The sequence below is a fragment of the Carassius carassius genome, chromosome 25 (assembly GCF_963082965.1).
Source record: "Carassius carassius chromosome 25, fCarCar2.1, whole genome shotgun sequence".
Taxonomy (NCBI): Eukaryota; Metazoa; Chordata; class Actinopteri; order Cypriniformes; family Cyprinidae; genus Carassius; species Carassius carassius.
Genome location: NC_081779.1, coordinates 997417 through 1016738, shown reverse-complemented (window position 1 = coordinate 1016738; position 19322 = coordinate 997417). Strand labels below are relative to the sequence as shown.

Genomic DNA, 19322 nt, shown 5'->3' with positions numbered 1-19322 from the left:
GCCTATAAAGTTTAGATGTTTGAAAACCAACAAACTGACCCAAAACCAGTCACCCAATTTTTTTCTACCCTATCAAACCACCAATCAGTATCAAAACTGCCCTATATGGAAACACTGGCTGGATGTCTTTGTCCATATTAGGGATTTCCTGAAGGGTCATGTGTTAACTGCAGTGCTTATAATCAACAGAATGTTATCATCCTTGGTGTAAAAGGGTCTTTAGCCTGCTTGAAAACTCCCCCAAAAAAGCTGTGTGTGTGTGTGTGTGTGTGTGTGTGTACCTGACTCAGGGTGTGGTCTGCTGTCAGCAGGTACGCTGACGGTCCTGCGCAGCAGTTTGTGTCGGTGAGAGACGGGACGATGATCATTCATCAGCAATGGATGAACCTGAAAACACAAACACACACTCATCTCTCTGTAACACTAGCAGTCAACACAACAATACAATTAGGGTTTGAGTATCGCTGAATAACTCATACATCAGATTTTTAATGCAAAAATCCATATCTAAATACAGTTAAAAAAAAAGTGATTTGTCTAATATTATTTTATAAGTCTAAACATAAAAAAATGCAGCAAGTAAAAAAAATATTTTTAATACTGAATTTTCATATAAAAATAATCTAAAGAGATTTTTCAATGATGATAATAATAGAAAGATGGCAGATTTATGTTTAGGTTCATGCATTCTCAAAATCAAACCTGTGACCTTGACATTAGTAGCGCTACAATCTAGTGTTTGCGTAAATAATGAAGTTATATTATTTGACTGCATTTAATGCAAAATAAAAATAACATTTTGCTTACTTATTTAGCCAAATAACAATTCTAACCTTTATGCATAAGGTACAGATGCTGTACGTTAAAATGCATTTAATCTTTTCATAAATAATTGCAACTAAAGTTAAAATGCATTTTACTTTTTAATGCAACTATATATATATATATATATATATATATATATATATATATATTTACACACGCACACATATATATACAAAAGCAGAGGGTAAGAAAGTAGCTTCCCAAGACTGTAATTGATGAAGAAGGAGAGTCAATCATCGAAGGCAGCAGCTCCCTCTAGTGTTCACTATGTGTGTGTATTTCTGTGTGTGCGTCTGTATCTGTGTGTGTGTGTGTGTGTGTGTGTGTGTTTGAGTGTGTGTGTGTGTGTGTGTGTGTGTGTTTGAGTGTGTGTGTGTGTGTGTGTATTTCTGTGTGTGCGTCTGTATCTGTGTGTGTGTGTGAGTGTGAGTGTGTGTGTGTGTGTGTGTGTGTGTTCTTGTTTTTTGTATCGTATCAGGACACAACTCTGTATAATGTCATGGGTATGACACAGGTATTACAAGGAGAGGGAGACTTATGAGGACATAACCCATGTCCCCATTTTTCAAAACGCTTATAAATCATACAGAATGAGTTTTTTTGAGAAAGTAAAAATGCACAAAGTTTCCTGTGAGGGTTAGGGTTAGGTGTAGGGTTGGTGTAGGGCCATAGAATATACAGTTTGTACAGTATAAAAACCATTACACCTATGGGATGAACACACTTTACACAAAAACAAACGTGTGTGTGTGTGTGTGTGTGTGTGTGTGTGTATGTGTGATCACCTCCTCTTGATCCAGCAGGTAGAACTGGTCTCCATCTCTGACGCGGAGCTGGCGGCTCCAGCCGGGGGAGTCGTGTGTGTGGCCATTCAGAGGAGTGTGAGGCCGAGAACATGGAGACACACACCTTCCATCTGAGCACATGCACACACACACACACACACACACAAACACACCATTAGCATATAATACAATTCAAACATGACAAATATCAAAAATATAAATGCTTACTTCACACAATAAAACACATTTCTGCCCTCAAACATTATAGTGAACTTTAAATATTATTTGATGCCAATACTTGAAATATTACTAAATTAGGAATGTACACTTTCAACAGATTTTGGAACGGATGCACAGCAAAATGAACACTTCAGACGTTCACAGTTACTGAGCGAAGCTGAGAATCTTAAAACAGACAAATGCTGTTAGAATCATCCACATGATAGATAAGAGCCACACATCAATAACTGGCTTCGTTAAATGATTTCCACACAGTACTCGTCAGTTTTTGACATTTATATTCCAAAATGTTAACCATCAACCTCAGGAGGTTAAACCAAGTAATTCATGAGCCGTTTTACCTTAAGTTAATTAGAAATGAAGTTTGTGATTTTTGTGACCCTGTACGCAAAGTTTGTAACCCTGGTTTGTGTAACAGTATTTTATAGCAATAAAAAGATCTAAAGTTATATCAATTAAATAGTAGTTATGAGTAATAAAATATAAATCAAATATTTATAATAAACTGAAAAAATACACTTCTACAAGCAATATAAATTAAATTACATTTATCAACTTAAAATTAATTTAAGACAAACTAATAATTATAAGCAGTAAAATATAAATTAAATGTATCAATTACATAAAATGAACTGAATGAATAATTGTTACAATGAGTAAAAACATAAATGAAACTTATCAACTAGTGGTCAACCGATATATCGTCTGATATTTGGCATTTTTCAAATATCGGCATCGGCCGATAAGTTTTTCTGCTTGGCCGATGTGTTACCACAATAAACAATCGCTGGATTCAAAACGGCAATTAATAGGCGCTGTGACAGACACTGACAATACATTTTCCCGGAGTATTCGGTGACGCAATCGTTGTCAAGTTTCTGCATGGACCTAACTAGGGCACAGGTTCTCAAGCCCTGGGACAAAATAGGATGCTTTATGGAAAATGTGTAACCTATAGGCCTAAAATAAATATAACAATTTGTTTTCATAAATGTAAAAAAATATATATATGTGAAATATATCTGACTTAAATAATTAAGATAACGGATTTAAAACAGAAGTGCTCCTTTAATCCCTCCTCCTTGTTTCCTTTCTACCACACCCTCTTGTTAGCCTTGTTAGTCTAATTGTGCTCACCTGTTCCCCATGTGTTCTCCTCTCTATTTATAGTGCCCTTTACTTGTGTTTGCTGGTTCTTGGTCATTCTCAGCCCTTCTGTCACCCTCCTTGTCTCTGTCTGTGGATATGGCTGAGTTTGTGTTCGTGTCTTCCTCCCTGGTTGGTACTGTTTCTTTGCTTTGTCTGGTCCTGTGTAGTTCCCTGTTCTTGTCTTGATCCTTGTTTTAGTAATCTGTATCTGTCTGTTCTTGCTTTTTTGCTTTTACTTTTAATGTTCATTAGTTTTTCTTATCCTGATTTTTGGTCTTGCATTTTCTTTGATATTCTTTTATTTAGTGTGTTGGGTTTAATTTGTTTCTGTGGAGCTTTGTCCTCACTAGTCTTGTGTTAGAGTTCCTGACCTGTTCCTGTGTGTTCTGCCTCTGGTTCTACCTGCCTGGCTCTTGGTCTGCTTCAGAGTCGGCGGTCATCTATCTGAGCTCTGCTCTATGGTGCCTTGTGTGGTCTTCTCTATCAGCTTGGTCTTGCTGTCCCCTCTGTTACCATGGTTCTCAGCCAGTTGATGTCTGAAGCTGTCCCAGTGGCCTTCCCAAGCTGTTTCCGTTTACTGTGTTCCTGTTGTGGTATCATTTATGCACGTCACTACCCTCCTGTATCAGTCAGTTTTGTCAATAAACCCTTGTTATCTCACACTGCAATTCAGTCCTCCTTCCAGATCCCTGACATTCCAACCAGCCAAAGTCAGGACCCAGCAGATGAGCTTCAGTACTCTCCATTACTATTAATAGTCAGTTCCTGCAGCCCTGGAGGGCATTTTGTCAGCCCCCGAGGCTGTTCAAGAGTCAATTCCTGTGTCTCTTCTTGTGGCCCTGGAGGGTATTTCAACAGCCCCCATGGACCTTCCTCAGTCAATTTTGGAACCTGGTCCAGATGTGTCTAGTTCAGTGGCCTTGTTGTCAGAACCTCAAGTCACATTTACAAGGGTATTCTTCCAAACCTCCCGGCCTATTTGATTTTGTTACAGAAGTTATACCAGAGACAGTTCTAGACTCTCATATCATGTCCACAAAATTTTTTCCTGTCAGTCATGTCAAGTACCCAGAGATCACTCCTGTCATGTCCACAGAAGATGTTCCAGTCAGTTATGTTCAGTCCATAAAGACTGGTCTTGCATGTTATGTCAGCTCCACTCAAATGTCTAAGATGGTGGCGCATCCAGACACAGCGGCCTTTCTCGGTCCCGACAGAATGGTGTTTTCGAGTTTTTTGTCTTGTGAGTCGCAGTATTTTTGTATTTCTTCATCGCGTCAACTTGTCTTTAAGCGCGCATACAGAGGCGTGAGAGGAAGCAGAAGAGGGGTAAGCATGGAGGTATCCGGGCTAGGCTACCGGTTAACCCACACAATCCAGCTATCCCCACCATCGTTCTATTTAACGTACGCTCTTTGGAAAATAAACTGGACTACATCTGATTATTACATTCAACTCAGAGGCCTGTTAAGAGACTGTTTAGCAACAGTGTTCCATTCAGGCGCTATTCACCTCGGCTAGCTGACATGCTATCGAGTGGGCCGAGCTCTCGCCGTGGGAGGAAAAACCTGCGCCGGCGGGCTTTGTGTTTACATCGATGATGCGTGGTGCTGCGATGCTGTTGTGATCCGCAAACACTGCTCACCCCTGGTGGAGTTTATGATTATTAAGTGCCGGTCGTTCTATCTGCTGAGTGAATATACTACCATAATGCTCGTTTCTGTTTACATTCCTCTGAACAACAGCAACATCAAAAAGGAACGATGCACTAAATGAACTGTACTAGCACATCAGTGAGCAGCAGACAGCCCACCCTGATGCTTTTCTCTTCATAACTGGGGATTTCACCCACGCAGGCTTAAAGAGTGTTTTTCCAAAAATACACCAACACATTAACTTTCTAACACGAGGTAATAACATTTTAGACTTTGTTTACACCACACAGAGAGGAGCTTACAAACCCCTCCTCCACCTCAGTGCCTCAGACCACATCACTGTCATGCTAATGTCTGCATACAGACCGTTCATTAAAGTCACCAAACCAGTTCAAAAACAGATACAAGTGTGGTCGGAAAGGTTATCAGAGGCTCTTCAAGACTGTTTTGACACAACTGACTGGAATATGTTTAGGCAGGTTGCCACATACAATAACACCACTGACCTCCAAGAGTACTCTGAGACTGTCTCTGCCTACATCTACAAGTGTATTGATGATTTAACAGTCACAAAGACCATCACTGTCCGGGCCAACTAGAAGCCGTGGATGACAGGGGAGGTCTACAGACTCCTGAAGACACGGAACGCTGCATTCAGAGCTGGAGATGAGGTAGGCCTGAGAACGGCTAGGGCCAACCTGTCCCTCGGCATCAGAGAGGCTAAGAGACAGCACTCCAGGAGGATAGCTCATCAATTCAGTGACAGCAGAGACACTAGGAGCCTGTGGCAGGGGATACAGACCATTACAGACTACAAGCCTCCACCACGGACCTGTGACCGCAACATCTCTCTGCTGAACGAGCTGAACACCTTCGAGCGCTTAAGAGAAACAAAACCACTCCACTGCACAGAAGACTCCACCTCCTCCCGGCGACCAGATGATGACGCTGACCTCAGACAGCATGAGGATATCCTTCAGCAGGATCAATGCACGCAAGGCTCTAGGTCCTGACAACATTCCTGGGCGTAGACTGAGTGACTGTGCAGCGGACCTCACTGATGTCTTCAGACATTTTCAACATCTCACTAAGTCTGGCTGTTGTCCCCACATGATTCAAAGCTACCACCATCATTCCAGTCCTGAAGAAGCCATCTCCATCCTGCTTCAATGAGTACCATACTGTTGCACTTACTCCTATTTGAACGGCTAGTCATGCACCACATCAAGTCTGCATACACCCCCCACCCCACCCCCCGGACCCCTTCCAGTTTGCATATCGGTCCAACCCGTCGACCGATGATGCCATCGCCACTGCCATCCACTCAGCACTCATACATCTGGACAAAAAGGACTCATACGTCAGAATGCTGTTCATAGATTTCAGTTAGTGACATGACATTCATTCAGCCAAGTATGGTGACCCATACTCAGAATTCGTGCTCTGCATTTAACCCATCCAAAGCGCACACACACAGAGCAGTGAACACATGCACACACACACACTGTGAACACACACCCAGAGCAGTGGGCAGCCATTTTATGCTGCGGCGCCATGGGAGCAGTTTGGGGTTCAATGCCTTGCTCAAGGGCACCTAAGTCGTGGTATTGCCAGCCCGAGATTCAAACCCACAAGTCCAACTCTCTAACCTAGTCCACGACTTCCCCGGCCACTTCAGTTTAGCATTCAACACTATCATCCCTCAACAGCTCATTCACAAACTGGTCCAACTGGGGCACAACACTTCGCTGTGCAACTGGCTGTTGGACTTTCTGACTGGAAGACCTCAGGCAGTACGGGTCGGCAGCAACACATCCAGCACCATCAAACTGAACACTGGGGCCCCCCAAGGATGTGTGCTGAGCCCCCTCCTCTTCACTTTGCTGACCCAGTACTGCACACCGTCACACAACTCCAACCTCTTCATCAAGTTTGTGGATGACACGACTGTGGTGGGTCTCATTACCAACAAAGATGAGACAAACTACAGGAGCAAGGTGAGCCTCCTGGCCGGGTAGTGCAGTGACAACAATCTCTCTCTGAACGTGGAGAAGATGAAGGAGATTGCTGTTGATTTCAGGAGAGCACACACTCAGCACGTTCCTCTGACCATCAACAGTGCGACTGTGTAGAGTGTGACCAAGTTCCTGGGAGTGCACATCACAGAGGACCTCTCCTGGACTGAAAACACATCAGCACTGGCCAAGAAATCACAACAGCATCTCTACTACCTCCGCAAAATGAGAAGAGCCAGAGCCCCACCCCCCCATCATGTACACCTTCTACAGAGGCACCATCAAGAGCATCCTGACGAGCTGCATCACTGTGTGGTATGGCGCCTGCAATGCGTCCTGTCGGAAGACTCTACAACTCATAGTGAGAGCAGCTGAGAAGATCATTGGTGTCTCTCTCCTCTCCCTCCAGGACATTTATGGAACCTGACTCACCCGTAAAGCCCTCTGCGTTGCAGGTGATCCCACCCACCCATCACTCAGCTTCTTCAGTCTGCTACCATCAGGGAGGAGACTGCGGAGTCTCCAGGCCAGGACCAGCAGACTGAAGGATGGCTTCATCCATCAGGCTGTCAAGAAGCTGAACTCGCTCCCGAACTTGCCCCCCCCCCCCCCACTTCCCTCTTCTGCCCCAGGCACCACAGAACTATGCACGCCTTCAGAGGTTGTCCTTACCTATTTTGTCTGGCCATACAAACTGTTCCTGCCTTCCTTGTCATGCCTACAGAGGTTGTTCCCACTAGTTAGGTCGTGGCCATAGAGGGTGTTTCTAACTGTCAAGTTTTGGCAATATAAAATGTTCCTGTCTGTCCTGTGAAGTAGAGATTGACCGATATGGGTTTTTCTATTGCCGATGTTTAAAGGTCAGGGTCAGCCGATGGTCGATATGTGCTGCCGATTTTTAGGGCCGATATCTTGACGTTTTCCCCTTCATTTGCATGCTTAAATGTCACACTAATAACAAGTGGATGCACGACATTTCTAAACTTATCATCATTTGTTGAACACTGACTTGAACCATCTCTCGAATCTTAATTTTGTGCACTGCACGGTATTAAAATAAAACATGTATCCAAAGTTAACCAAACAAATCAATAAACTGACCAAGTCAACAATTTACATAAAAGTTTTAGAGCATTTATCAAACAGAATTTTGGAACATAAATGTAAACTTAAAGATACATTTAAATAAAATAAATACAATTTTATAAATTACAAGTAACGGAGCCCTCAATTACGCTGCAGTGTTTGTGGGAGCTGCCAACTTCACCCCATTTACGGAGTCAAATTCTCTGACTACCTTTATCTCCCAGGACTGTTGTTGAATCTTCCAAAAGCTTGGCTTGGGGTCCTTCTCATGCGGCAGCAGCACTTTCCACCGCACCAACACTAAACAAAACAGTTATATTGATTCTGCTTATCGCCAAAGCCGATATATCGGTCAATATTTGCCATTTTTCAAATATCGGCATCGGCCAATACGTTTTTCTGCTTGGCCGATGTGTTCGAGGCGGGACTTTTATTCTGACGGCGCTGAGAGCAGCAGTGCTCACTCTCTCTCGTTTGTTGTTAACAGTTCTTTCTAATACGGATAGAAGTACGTCTAAAAATCAGATAGAACGATTAAAAAAAGGAATTAATGTAATTAATTAATGAAACTCTTATAACGACTGCTTTTATATTAGGCCTATTAGTAATAGAAAGGCAAACATTATAATACTTTCTCGATTTAAGCTTTAAGCAAATACGCATTTATATAATTTAAACAAATCTTTGAATGACTTTAATTTCACAAACCTTGCAAACTTAGTTTAATCCAGCTGTGAGATCTTGCGAAGTGTGTATCATGATCACGTGTTCTCTGTGTGACGGTCGCTCCGTGTGAATTGAATGCTTTAAACTTTAAACTCATGATTTCAGATTATGCTGCGCTTTATGAATTTGCCCACTGTCATATTCATGTCATTTTTACTGTGAGCTGTATGTTAAGGTTATTTGAAAAATATGATTATTAAATGCTCGGAGCACGGAGGGGGAATTGTTTTTTTTTTTTTTTTTTTTTTTTTTAATCATATCGGCTTTATATCGGCATCGGCTGTCAAAAAATACAATTTAAATATTTCAAATATATATTAAGCAAATATATAAATTAAATTATCAATTAGAATGTGAAATTGACTTCAGAACTGGAAACGATTGCAGATCGTCTCTAAATGAAGCAGCAGTAAGTAAAGTGAGCAGATGACGTGTGATTGGACGGAGCGAGAGGTCGAGACCCGATTCATGACTCAAACACTTCAGAAGCACTGAGTGAACTATTTCTGGAAAACAGATCACGTCCTGCGAGAAACACAAACACAGGACCAATGTACAACTCATCCTGACACCGAGAGAGAGCGAGAGAGAGAGACTGAGAGAGAGGCTCACACCTACAGAGAGAAAGAGAGAGAGAGAGAGAGAGACTGAGAGAGAGGCTCACACCTACAGAGAGACAGAGACAGAGAGAGAGAGCGAGAGAGACTGAGAGAGAGGCTCACACCTACAGAGAGACAGAGAGAAAGAGAGAGAGAGAGAGAGTGAGAGAGAGAGAGATGGGTTAGAGCCCGAGAGATGTCACTTCCGTGACGCCCACTCTCTCACACACGCTCGCTCGCCCGCACACCCTCGGCCCGTTACCATGGCGACCGGGCTAAAAAACGTCTTAAACAGACCGATATAGCGTGCGCATGTGAGAGAGAGGGAGAGAGGGATTATGCGGAGAGGTGGGAGTCAGATGGAAGTGTTTGAGCGCACTGATGCTGGGATGAGAGAAGAGCACAACTATTCTGGAAGAGGAGCCAACTCCACGTTACTATGGCGACCAACGGGATGTGATCCCTCCCTCTCTCTCTCTCTCTGTCTCTCTCTTTTGCGCTCTCTCTCTCTCTGTCTCTCTCGCTCTCTCTCTCTGTAGGTGTGAGTATCTCTCTCTCTCTCTCTCTCTCTCTCTCTCTCTCTCTCTCTCTCTCTCTCTCTCTCTCTCTCTCTCTCTCTCTCTCTGGCAGCTGGACGCATCACTCACACAGATCCACACACTCACAGATCACTGATCACAGAGATGACAGAGAACATGAGCATCATTTTAATGGGCTGGATACTGATTAGGGTTGACATGATATTTTATTAAAAGACAAATTTTGTTTTATTATATTTTATAGTATTTAGGTTGACATAGCATGTTTTTAAACTACTTCAATGATATTTTATATTATTACTTGGGTCTTTTAATTGTATGGATCCTGATTTCGATTCATCTGATCGTTGTTGTATCTCTCTATTAGTTTTATTGGATCTTAGTGCTGCGTTTGACACAATTGACCACAACATTCTTTTGCATAGACTTGAACACTTTGTTGGCATCAGTGGAAGTGCATTAGCATGGTTTAAATCGTACTTATATGACCGCCATCAGTTCGTAGCAGTGAATGAAGATGTATCCTATCGATCACAAGTGCAGTATGGAGTACCTCAAGGCTCAGTACTAGGGCCGCTACTCTTCACGCTTTATATGTTACCCTTGGGAGATATCATCAGGAAACATGGTGTTAGCTTTCACTGTTATGCTGATGATACTCAGCTCTATATTTCTTCGCAGCCCGGTGAAACACACCAATTTGAGAAACTAATGGATTGCATAGTCGATATAAAAAACTGGATGACGAGTAATTCCAAAATGCAGCAGCAAGAGTTCTTACTAGAACCAGGAAGTATGACCATATTAGCCCGGTCCTGTCAACACTGCACTGGCTCCCTATCAAACATCGTATAGATTTTAAAATATTGCTTATTACTCATAAAGCCCTGAATGGTTTAGCACCTCAGTATTTGAGTGAGCTCCTTTTACATTATAATCCTCTACGTCCGCTACGTTCTCAAAACTCAGGCAATTTGATAATACCTAGAATATCAAAATCAACTGCGGGCGGCAGATCCTTTTCCTATTTGGCGCCTAAACTCTGGAATAACCTACCTAACATTGTTCGGGAGGCAGACACACTCTTGCAGTTTAAATCTAGATTAAAGACCCATCTCTTTAACCTGGCTTACACATAACATACTAATATGCTTTTATTATCCAAATTAGGCTGCATTAATTAGGTACACCGGAACCGGAAACACTTCCCATAACACCCGATGTCTTTGTCTTGACTTTGCTGCAGCCTGGAATTGAACTACTGGTTTCGTCTGGTCAGAGGAGAACTGGCCCCCCAACTGAGCCTGGTTTCTCCCAAGGTTTTTTTCTCCATTCTGTCACCGATGGAGTTTCGGTTCCTTGCCGCTGTCGCCTCTGGCTTGCTTAGTTGGGGACACTTCATCTACAGCGATATCGTTGACTTGATTGCAAATAAATGCACAGACACTATTTAACTGAACAGAGATGACATCACTGAATTCAATGATGAACTGCCTTTAACTATCATTTTGCATTATTGACACTGTTTTCCTAATGAATGTTGTATTTTTATATTTAGATAATATTAATGCTGACATAATATTTTATCAAAATACTTATATAATATTGAAACTATATTTATAATATTACGTTTTTTAATAACCTGAATCCTGATTTAAATAATTATTAATTTAATTATTAAATAATACGAAGTCTTTTAATAAAATAACAAGACAACCTAAATTTGGCACAAAATAACATTTGCCCCTGGATCCTGACCAGAATCATAAACAAGAACATTCAACCTTGACCAATCATTTACATTCATGCATTTGCCAGATGCTTTTATCCAGAACGACTTACAGTGCATTTTTTTTAACCATTTTGTTTTTAACCATGTGTGTCCCCTGGGAATCGAACCCACAACCTTTTGCACTGCTAAAGCAATGATCTACCCCTGAGCCACAGGAACAGTATCAATCAGATTTAAGTTTTCAAAAATGTGGAGTCTGTTCACCAATCAGAAGAGACCTCACTGAAGTGGAGGCTCATTGAGCACACTGGACTAAAGGTCAAAGGTCAAGTGAGCAGCTAGAAAGGCAGATTTGCATTTATTAGCATGACGTCTCTTCAGAAGATCATGAACGCTTTAATGTCAAACTAAACATTTACAGCCGCATGACGATATCTAAATTATATTACATATACACCCAGTCAAACCAGAATTTCTACATGTCTCACATTATCAGTTTATGCGGTGTTTGTTTGACTTTATATAAATGTTAAATGTATCATTTGTATAAATTTACACCTGTACAATTACATCTAAAATATATTATTTTATTTTTAAAATAAAAAATATATATATATATTTTCAACTGCACTATATGTAAACTTTAAAATAATATTGAAGCTTGGTATTTTATATTTTTATATATACACAAAAATAATAAATATATATATATATATATATATATATATATATATATATATAAAATTTTTCATTTTTTTGCAGTAAACTGAAATAGACTGAAATCTAAAGATAACAAAATAAAATAATTTTTATAAAAAAATTAAAATTTAATAAAAAAAATAATAATAAAAATAAATAAAAATAAAATAAACAATCCTGATCTGATTTCCACCGCACACTTCTGGCAAACGTTGGTGTTCCTGTGATGCTGTCGTCAGTGTAGCTCGACATCTTCAACAAACTGATCCTGATTCCTGACTGCCTTTATTTCTGTAAATCAGGATGTAAACGCTCAGCTCTTCACTGGTTCTCTCAGCAGCATGAATAATAATGTTGAAATCACACAAACAGCGCTGTGATCAACCACACAGAGTCTAGAGACGATCCAGAGACCGACACGATTCATCACACAACGAGTGTGTGACGGTTACAACACACACAACTCTAGAGTTAAACACTGATTAACTCTAACATGAGCAGTAATGAACACACTTCAGTTAGTCTCCAGCACAATTCTGATCCACAGAGCTGCTAATAAAGCTAGGATTACTGCAGTGAGTTTACAAATATAGAGATTTCAGTCTTTTGACTCCACAATTTCACACATAACTTGGTATTTCTTTATGATTGTTTGTGAAACTTAGGACTTTCTGATGGAAAATTATTTCTACATTTTTTAAGTGTAAAATAAATTACAATTCATGTGAATTTACAAATTTAAAATAATATCTTAATTATATTTATGTTACATTTAATATATACATATATATACACAATTATATATAAAATATATAGGCCTATATATTTAAAATATATATCTAAATAATTTAGTGAACATTTACAATTATATAATTTACAATCGTAAAATTGTGTCTACAGCATTTTATTATAAAATAATGTAATACAACTACATGAGAATTCTTAGAGGATTTGAATTATACATTTTATTTATATTACATTTAACTATATTTACATATTTGTACTTTTAAAACATCTTTTAAATAACTTACAATTTATATACATTTACAGCAAAAATAGCATTTTTAAATGTGTAAGAAATATTTTAAAATATGTATTACTGTATTTCAAATACAGTACTTATCACCAACTGTGTAACATTTACAACTTCTATAAATTTACAGCCGTGAAATTACTTTTAAATTATATTTAAATTTACATTTGTACGTATTTAAATAGAATAACATCCATCTCTCATGTATATCATCAGCTGCGTATAATTATATAATAGTTTCTACACCATTTTTGTAATTTACAAATGTAAAACTTTATTATAAATTACATTCATACACTATTTAATTGCGTATATGTATATACATTTTTTTAAATATTTAATTTCTTAAAAACATATTAAATTTCAAATGCAGCTTTGTGAGAAATGTACAACTTCTATGAATTGAATGCAGTGTTCGTTAACACTATTGTGTTGATTCTACGAAACCGGATCAAAGTGTTCATCATCTGGATTCGGAGCAGAACTCGATTCATCTGAGGCCGTGCGTCCCGCGTGCGTCAGCGCGACATTTGAAGCTCGTCCAGCTCAATGTAAATGAGCACTGGAGTGTCTCTCACACACACACACACACACACACACACACACACACACACACACCTGCTCACATCACGATACTAGAATCAATAGAATCGAGCGTCCATCATCAGTGCGCTATTAATGTGTCATCGACGCTCGCTCGCGCAGCCTCCGGCGTGACAGCTGTCAATCATGCTCGCTCTCACCTTGTGAAGACACATAGGACATGATCCTCCGGCTCTGACCGCGATCAGCTCGCTCTGTGCGGACCCATCACCGCTCCTCAGCGCGTCAACATCCGACAATAACGGAGCAGTGACGCGACGCTCTCACGCGCGAGCCGCGGAGTCGGGGCGGGCGCGCGCACGCGGGGTGCTATGACCGAACGCGCACGCAGGCGTGGACGCGCACCGGCGCGCGCGCTCACGATACCCAAGTTAAGTTAGTTTGTCACTAAACAAATTCCGCCGCACTTTCCCAAAGATGCTTGTTCAGCATTACAAGTGTTTGAATATGCAAATGATGCCTAGCCAATTAAATATGCAATTACATTGTTATGCAATCGTTAAATATACATTATAGTTCGTAATTATTTTATATAGGATATATATTTATATACATTGTGATTTGTATTAAAATGTAGGCTATTCAATTCCAAGAAAAAAATAATAATGGAAGTTTGTATGATTATAAATGCTCCAAATTTAAATATTTTAAATATTATGGGTAGAAACTGATCTGTGTTTGAAAAAAATATATATACAGGTGCTGGTCATATAATTAGAATATCATCAAAAAGTTGATTTATTTCACTAATTCCATTTAAAAAGTGAAACTTGGAAACTTGTATATTTCTTTTTGATGATTATAACTGACAACTAAGGAAAATCCCCAATTCAGTATCTCAGAAAATTAGAATATTGAGGAAAGCTTCAGCATTGAAGACACCTGGTGCCACAGTCTAATCAGCTAATTAACTCAAAACACCTGCAAAGCCTTTAAATGGTCTCTCAGTCTAGTTCTGTAGGCTACACAATCATGAGGAAGACTGCTGACTCGACAGTTATCCAAAAGACGACCATTGACACCTTGCACAAGGAGGGCAAGACACAAAAGAGGCTGTCTGTTCACAGAGCTCTGTGTCCAAGCACATTAATAGAGAGGCGAAGCGAAGGAAAAGATGTGGTAGATAAAAGTGTACAAGCAATAGGGATAACCGCACCCTGGAGAGGATTGTGAAACAAAACCCATTCAAAAATGTGGGGGAGATTCACAAAGAGTGGACTGCAGCTGGAGTCAGTGCTTCAAGAACCACTACACACAGACGTATGCAAGACAAGGGTTTCAGCTGTCGCACTCCTTGTGTCAAGACACTCTTGAACAACAGACAGCGCCAGAAGCGTCTCGCTTCAAACAGGACTGGACTGCTGCTGAGTGGTGCACAGTTATGTTCTCTGATGGAAGAAAGTAAATCAGGGTCCCAGAATCTGGAGGAAGAGAGGAGAGGCACACAATCCACGTTGCTTGAGGTTCAGTGTAAAGTTTCCACAGTCAGTGATGGTTTGGGGTGCCATGTCATCTGCTGGTGTTGGTCCACTGTGTTTTCTGAGGTCAAAGGTCAACACAGCCGTATACCAGGAAGTTTTAGAGCACTTCATGCTTCCTGCTGCTGACCAACTTTATGGAGATGCAGATTTCATTTTCCAACAGGACTTGGCACGTGCACGCAGTGCCAAAGCTACCAGCACCTGGTTTAAGGACCATGGTATCCCTGTTCTTAATTGGCCAGCAAACTCGCCTGACCTTAACACCATAGAAAATCTATGGTGTATTGTGAAGAGGAAGATGTGATATGCCAGACCCAAGAATGCAGAAGAGCTGAAGGCCACTATCAGAGGAACCTGGGCTCTCATAACACCTGAGCAGTGCCACAGACTGATCGACTCCATGCCACGCCGCATTGCTGCAGTCATTCAGGGGAAAGGAGCCACAACTAAGTATTGAGTGCTGTACATGCTCATACTTTTCATCTTCTTACTTTTCAGTTGGCCAATGTATTTCTGTGATGCGCAGCTGTATTTTCAGCATAAATCATATTTTCATGATTTCTGAAGATCATGCAACACTGAAGACTGGAGGAATGATGCTGAAAATACAGCGGAGCATCACAGAAATAAATTACACTTTAACAGAGATTCACACATTCTAGGTTTTACATTCTAATATTATTTCACAATATTACTGTTTTTCCCTGTATTTCTGACTAAATAAATGCAGGCTTTATGAGCCGAAGACACAGACCGTTAGTGTGTGTGTATAGATAAATCCACGATTACAGAAAGAACACTGCTTCTGCAGCAGAGTTTTGTGTAATAATGTGATCAGATCACTGTAATTACCTGCTCATTCATCGATGCTCAGGTCAAGTGCACTGCATTATGGGATACCATACTCACGTTAGACCAATGCAGTACTTCATCAGGAAATATGCATTCTGTGCTCAGCCAAAATATAAGAAATAATATAAATCTTGCTGTTCATTAAGAAATATTATTAAAGTATTATTATATTATGTTGATATCAGGTTTGCATCTTTTGTCATGTTCTGTAGCGTATAGAAGCTTGCTAATTAAATAGAAGAGCTAACTTTTCCTTCTCAATGCTGGCCTTTATTTCTCATGATTATGAGTTTGTGTTTGCAATTTAAACTTTTTTTTTTCATCAGAATTATGAGAAATAAACTATTTTTTCTGGCTTTTTTTCTAGCAATCCCAAGTTCACATCTCAATTCAGACTTTTTTCCTCAGAACAGCGAAATATAATCTTAGAATAAAAAAGGTAACAAACATTTCTAATCTTACAATTGTAACTTTTTTTCTCAGAATTGTTAATTTATATCATATATCAAGTATATATTTATACATTAATCATGCTGTAAAAAGATTTATTTTTACTAACTTTATTTATAATATATAAATGATATTATCTCACAATTTCAGAATTACGAAAAAAAAGTCTTAAGTTTGAGAGAAAAGGCAGCAATTACCTTTATTATTATTATATTTATTATATCATTTATCCCGTGGCAAAAACGCACATCCAGTCATAACTGTATATCCGAGATTTAAATTTGTATATTACTGTATAGAACCAAAGACCAGATATGTTTCTTTTAACCATTAATTTACCAATAAAAATAATAGTTAATTAAATGAATGTTTTTACAGCATAATTCATGTATAATTATAAAGTGGATAGTTCCAGTTCTTGATTCTGATTGGCTGAGCCGCGTTCAAAGCTGTTGTAAGTTACGCTACAAAGTAACACACATCTTTGTTTACTTCTGTGTGTTGCTCGGCAACCACTTTACTGCAGCCACAACTGATTCTGAGGAACTACATTGTGTGGTGGAAGAATACAGTTTATTAATATCATTACACTATTTGCTCTGTCTTATTCTGTGAAAACTATGGAATAACCGTTTTATAAAAGCAATAAGCCCTGTGAAGCCGTGGTTTACAGTGAATTGATAACAGCTAAGTGGATATTAGTCGCTTTGCTTCAGCTGTTATAAAATCACTGTAAACCACGGCTTCACGAGGGTTATTGATTTAATACACTGATGACTGCATGAACTAATGTTAATGTTCAGCTCTTAAAGAACAACAAAGGAATATAAAGAAATTAATCATGATTAATAAATGCTGTAAACTCTTTTTCATTGCACTTATGTCTGTGTGATATTATGATTATGAACCTGAAGCATGCGCGCACTAAAGATCCTGGAAAACAGTGCCGGATTCGTCATCCTTTGTGTTTGCGCAAAAGCTGTCAAAAACAGTGAACAGTTGAGTGAGAAACGGATGTGTGCCTGAATATCAGATGCGTGTAGCTCTTAAAGTGACAGCAGTCTAATAGTCCTAAACATGCTGCGGCCAGTCATTAAAGGGACAGTTCACCCAAAAATGACAATTCTGTCATTATTTACTCACTCTCGTGTTTTCCCAAACCTGTATTCATTTGTTTCTTGTGCTGAACACACACACACACACACACACACAAAACATATTCTGAAGAACAGTTGCTGGTTCCCATTGACTTTGATAGAAAGGAAAACAAATACTATGGAAGTCAATGGGAACCAGCAGCTGTTTGGTTCAACGCATTCTTTAGAATGTTTTTTGTGTGTTTAGCACAAGAAAGAAACTCATTAAACAACCTGAGAGTGAGTAAATGATGACAGAATTGTCATTTTTGGGTGAACTGTCCCTTTAATAAAACAAGGAAACAGAGAAAAATCACTCACTGCTTTGACTGAAGAACTTTAATACAGTTTCTTTAATAAGAATCGATGCATGATTTACACAGTGAAGTGCATATAGTGTGTTAGTTTCTTGAATGCTAAATACATCTAGAGTACAAACAAAAGATTTAATAACAAAGATTATACAATGACAAAGACATGCAGACGTAGCAAGGCATGGCTCTTTAAACAGGGATTGGTTCGGCTGTGCTGCTCCGACAACCTGAAGAAAAAAAAAACTTGTGATATGATATTTCTTGCCATCGAGCTCGTCCCTAATTACACTGCATCATCTACTTAAATTATATCTTAAACCAATTTTTATGAAAAAGGTTTTTTTTTTTTAATTGAAAATTGTATTTCTTTATCATCTGATTATTTTTCTATGCTTAAACGTCTTAACGGTTCATAATTATTTTAAAACACTTTATTTTTATATACTCTTAACTTTGTTTATTATTAATAAATAAATTAATTTATTTTAAATCCTGTTACGATAATGTAAAATGATCACGGTTTATGAAATATGCGTTATAAATACAGGTCTGCTCGACGACTGCGTTAACTAGCGTTAGCGAACACAAACTAGCATCCACACCGCCTCAGTTCAGAAATAAGAGAGTCCACAGAATTCATGTGAACTCATTTAATTTGCACATCTCTCTCTCTCTCTCTGCACTTCCGCCCACCAGTCCTGCGTTTCCCAGCATGCACTTCTGCATTTCCCACAGATTATATCAGGCGTCTGACAGAAGGGGTCTCTCTGTTCCTGATCCACTGCAGTGTGGGCATGCATTACAACAGCACACAGCGGGACCCGACGAGATATCTCATGTCTTAATGCACTTACCCAGAATGCATTTCAAACATCCTGCGCGTGCTTGCTACATCAAAGAGCTAGAGTCTTGGATTATACAACAACTAGGAGTTAGAAACTCATGGTTTCTAGTGATGGAAGCGTCTAGGAAGAGTTTCCTCCCGGCTCTAGCATTGACTTTCACTCTCAGATCGACTGGGAATGTGTTGGATATACACAGACATGGCTCCTGTATGTGGCCAGATCCAGACAGCTCGCTCTTCACTGGTGTGTCGTGCAGAAGCAGTGTATTGTGTGAGTGCTGGACTGTCTGCTGGGGATCGAGAGCGTCCAGGTGAAGATCAGAAGAGTCAGAAACACAGAGGAAGAGGAGACAGGGAGAGCAGCTCAGGAGGAAGAGCGTCTGGAAGAACCTGCAGACAGGACAGAAGGAAGTCGTTGGAGGGGGAGCCAGGACTAGTTATGAGTGCTAGTTAACCCACCTGTGCTATTCTGCTAGCTGCACACCGGCGCAGTTGTCCTTACCCTCAGACGCAATCGCTAAATACTCCGCTCTGCAACACACAACACACACAGATATAT

General features: G+C 39.7%; 2 protein-coding genes across 5 annotated transcripts in view; both read right to left on the bottom strand.

The window, feature by feature from the left end:
* The window catches only part of LOC132103864 (ras/Rap GTPase-activating protein SynGAP-like), a 103799-nt gene extending 89815 nt beyond the window's left edge, over positions 1-13984 (bottom strand). For both annotated transcript variants that reach the window (XM_059508929.1, XM_059508930.1), the window contains exons 1-3: positions 13827-13984; positions 1611-1741; positions 282-387 (exon numbers count right to left, since the gene is read on the bottom strand). In XM_059508929.1, coding sequence (XP_059364912.1) covers positions 282-387; positions 1611-1741; positions 13827-13848 — 259 coding nt within the window. In that variant the 5' untranslated portion in view covers positions 13849-13984. The remainder of the gene's footprint in view (positions 1-281; positions 388-1610; positions 1742-13826) is intronic.
* Positions 13985-19058: 5074 nt separating this feature from the next.
* LOC132103862 (sodium channel subunit beta-1-like) overlaps positions 19059-19322 on the bottom strand; it is a 9815-nt gene continuing 9551 nt past the window's right edge. For all 3 annotated transcript variants that reach the window (XM_059508925.1, XM_059508924.1, XM_059508923.1), the window contains 2 exons: positions 19223-19294; positions 19059-19153 (listed from right to left, as the gene is read on the bottom strand). In XM_059508925.1, the coding sequence (XP_059364908.1) occupies positions 19228-19294 (67 nt within the window). In that variant the 3' untranslated portion in view covers positions 19059-19153; positions 19223-19227. The remainder of the gene's footprint in view (positions 19154-19222; positions 19295-19322) is intronic.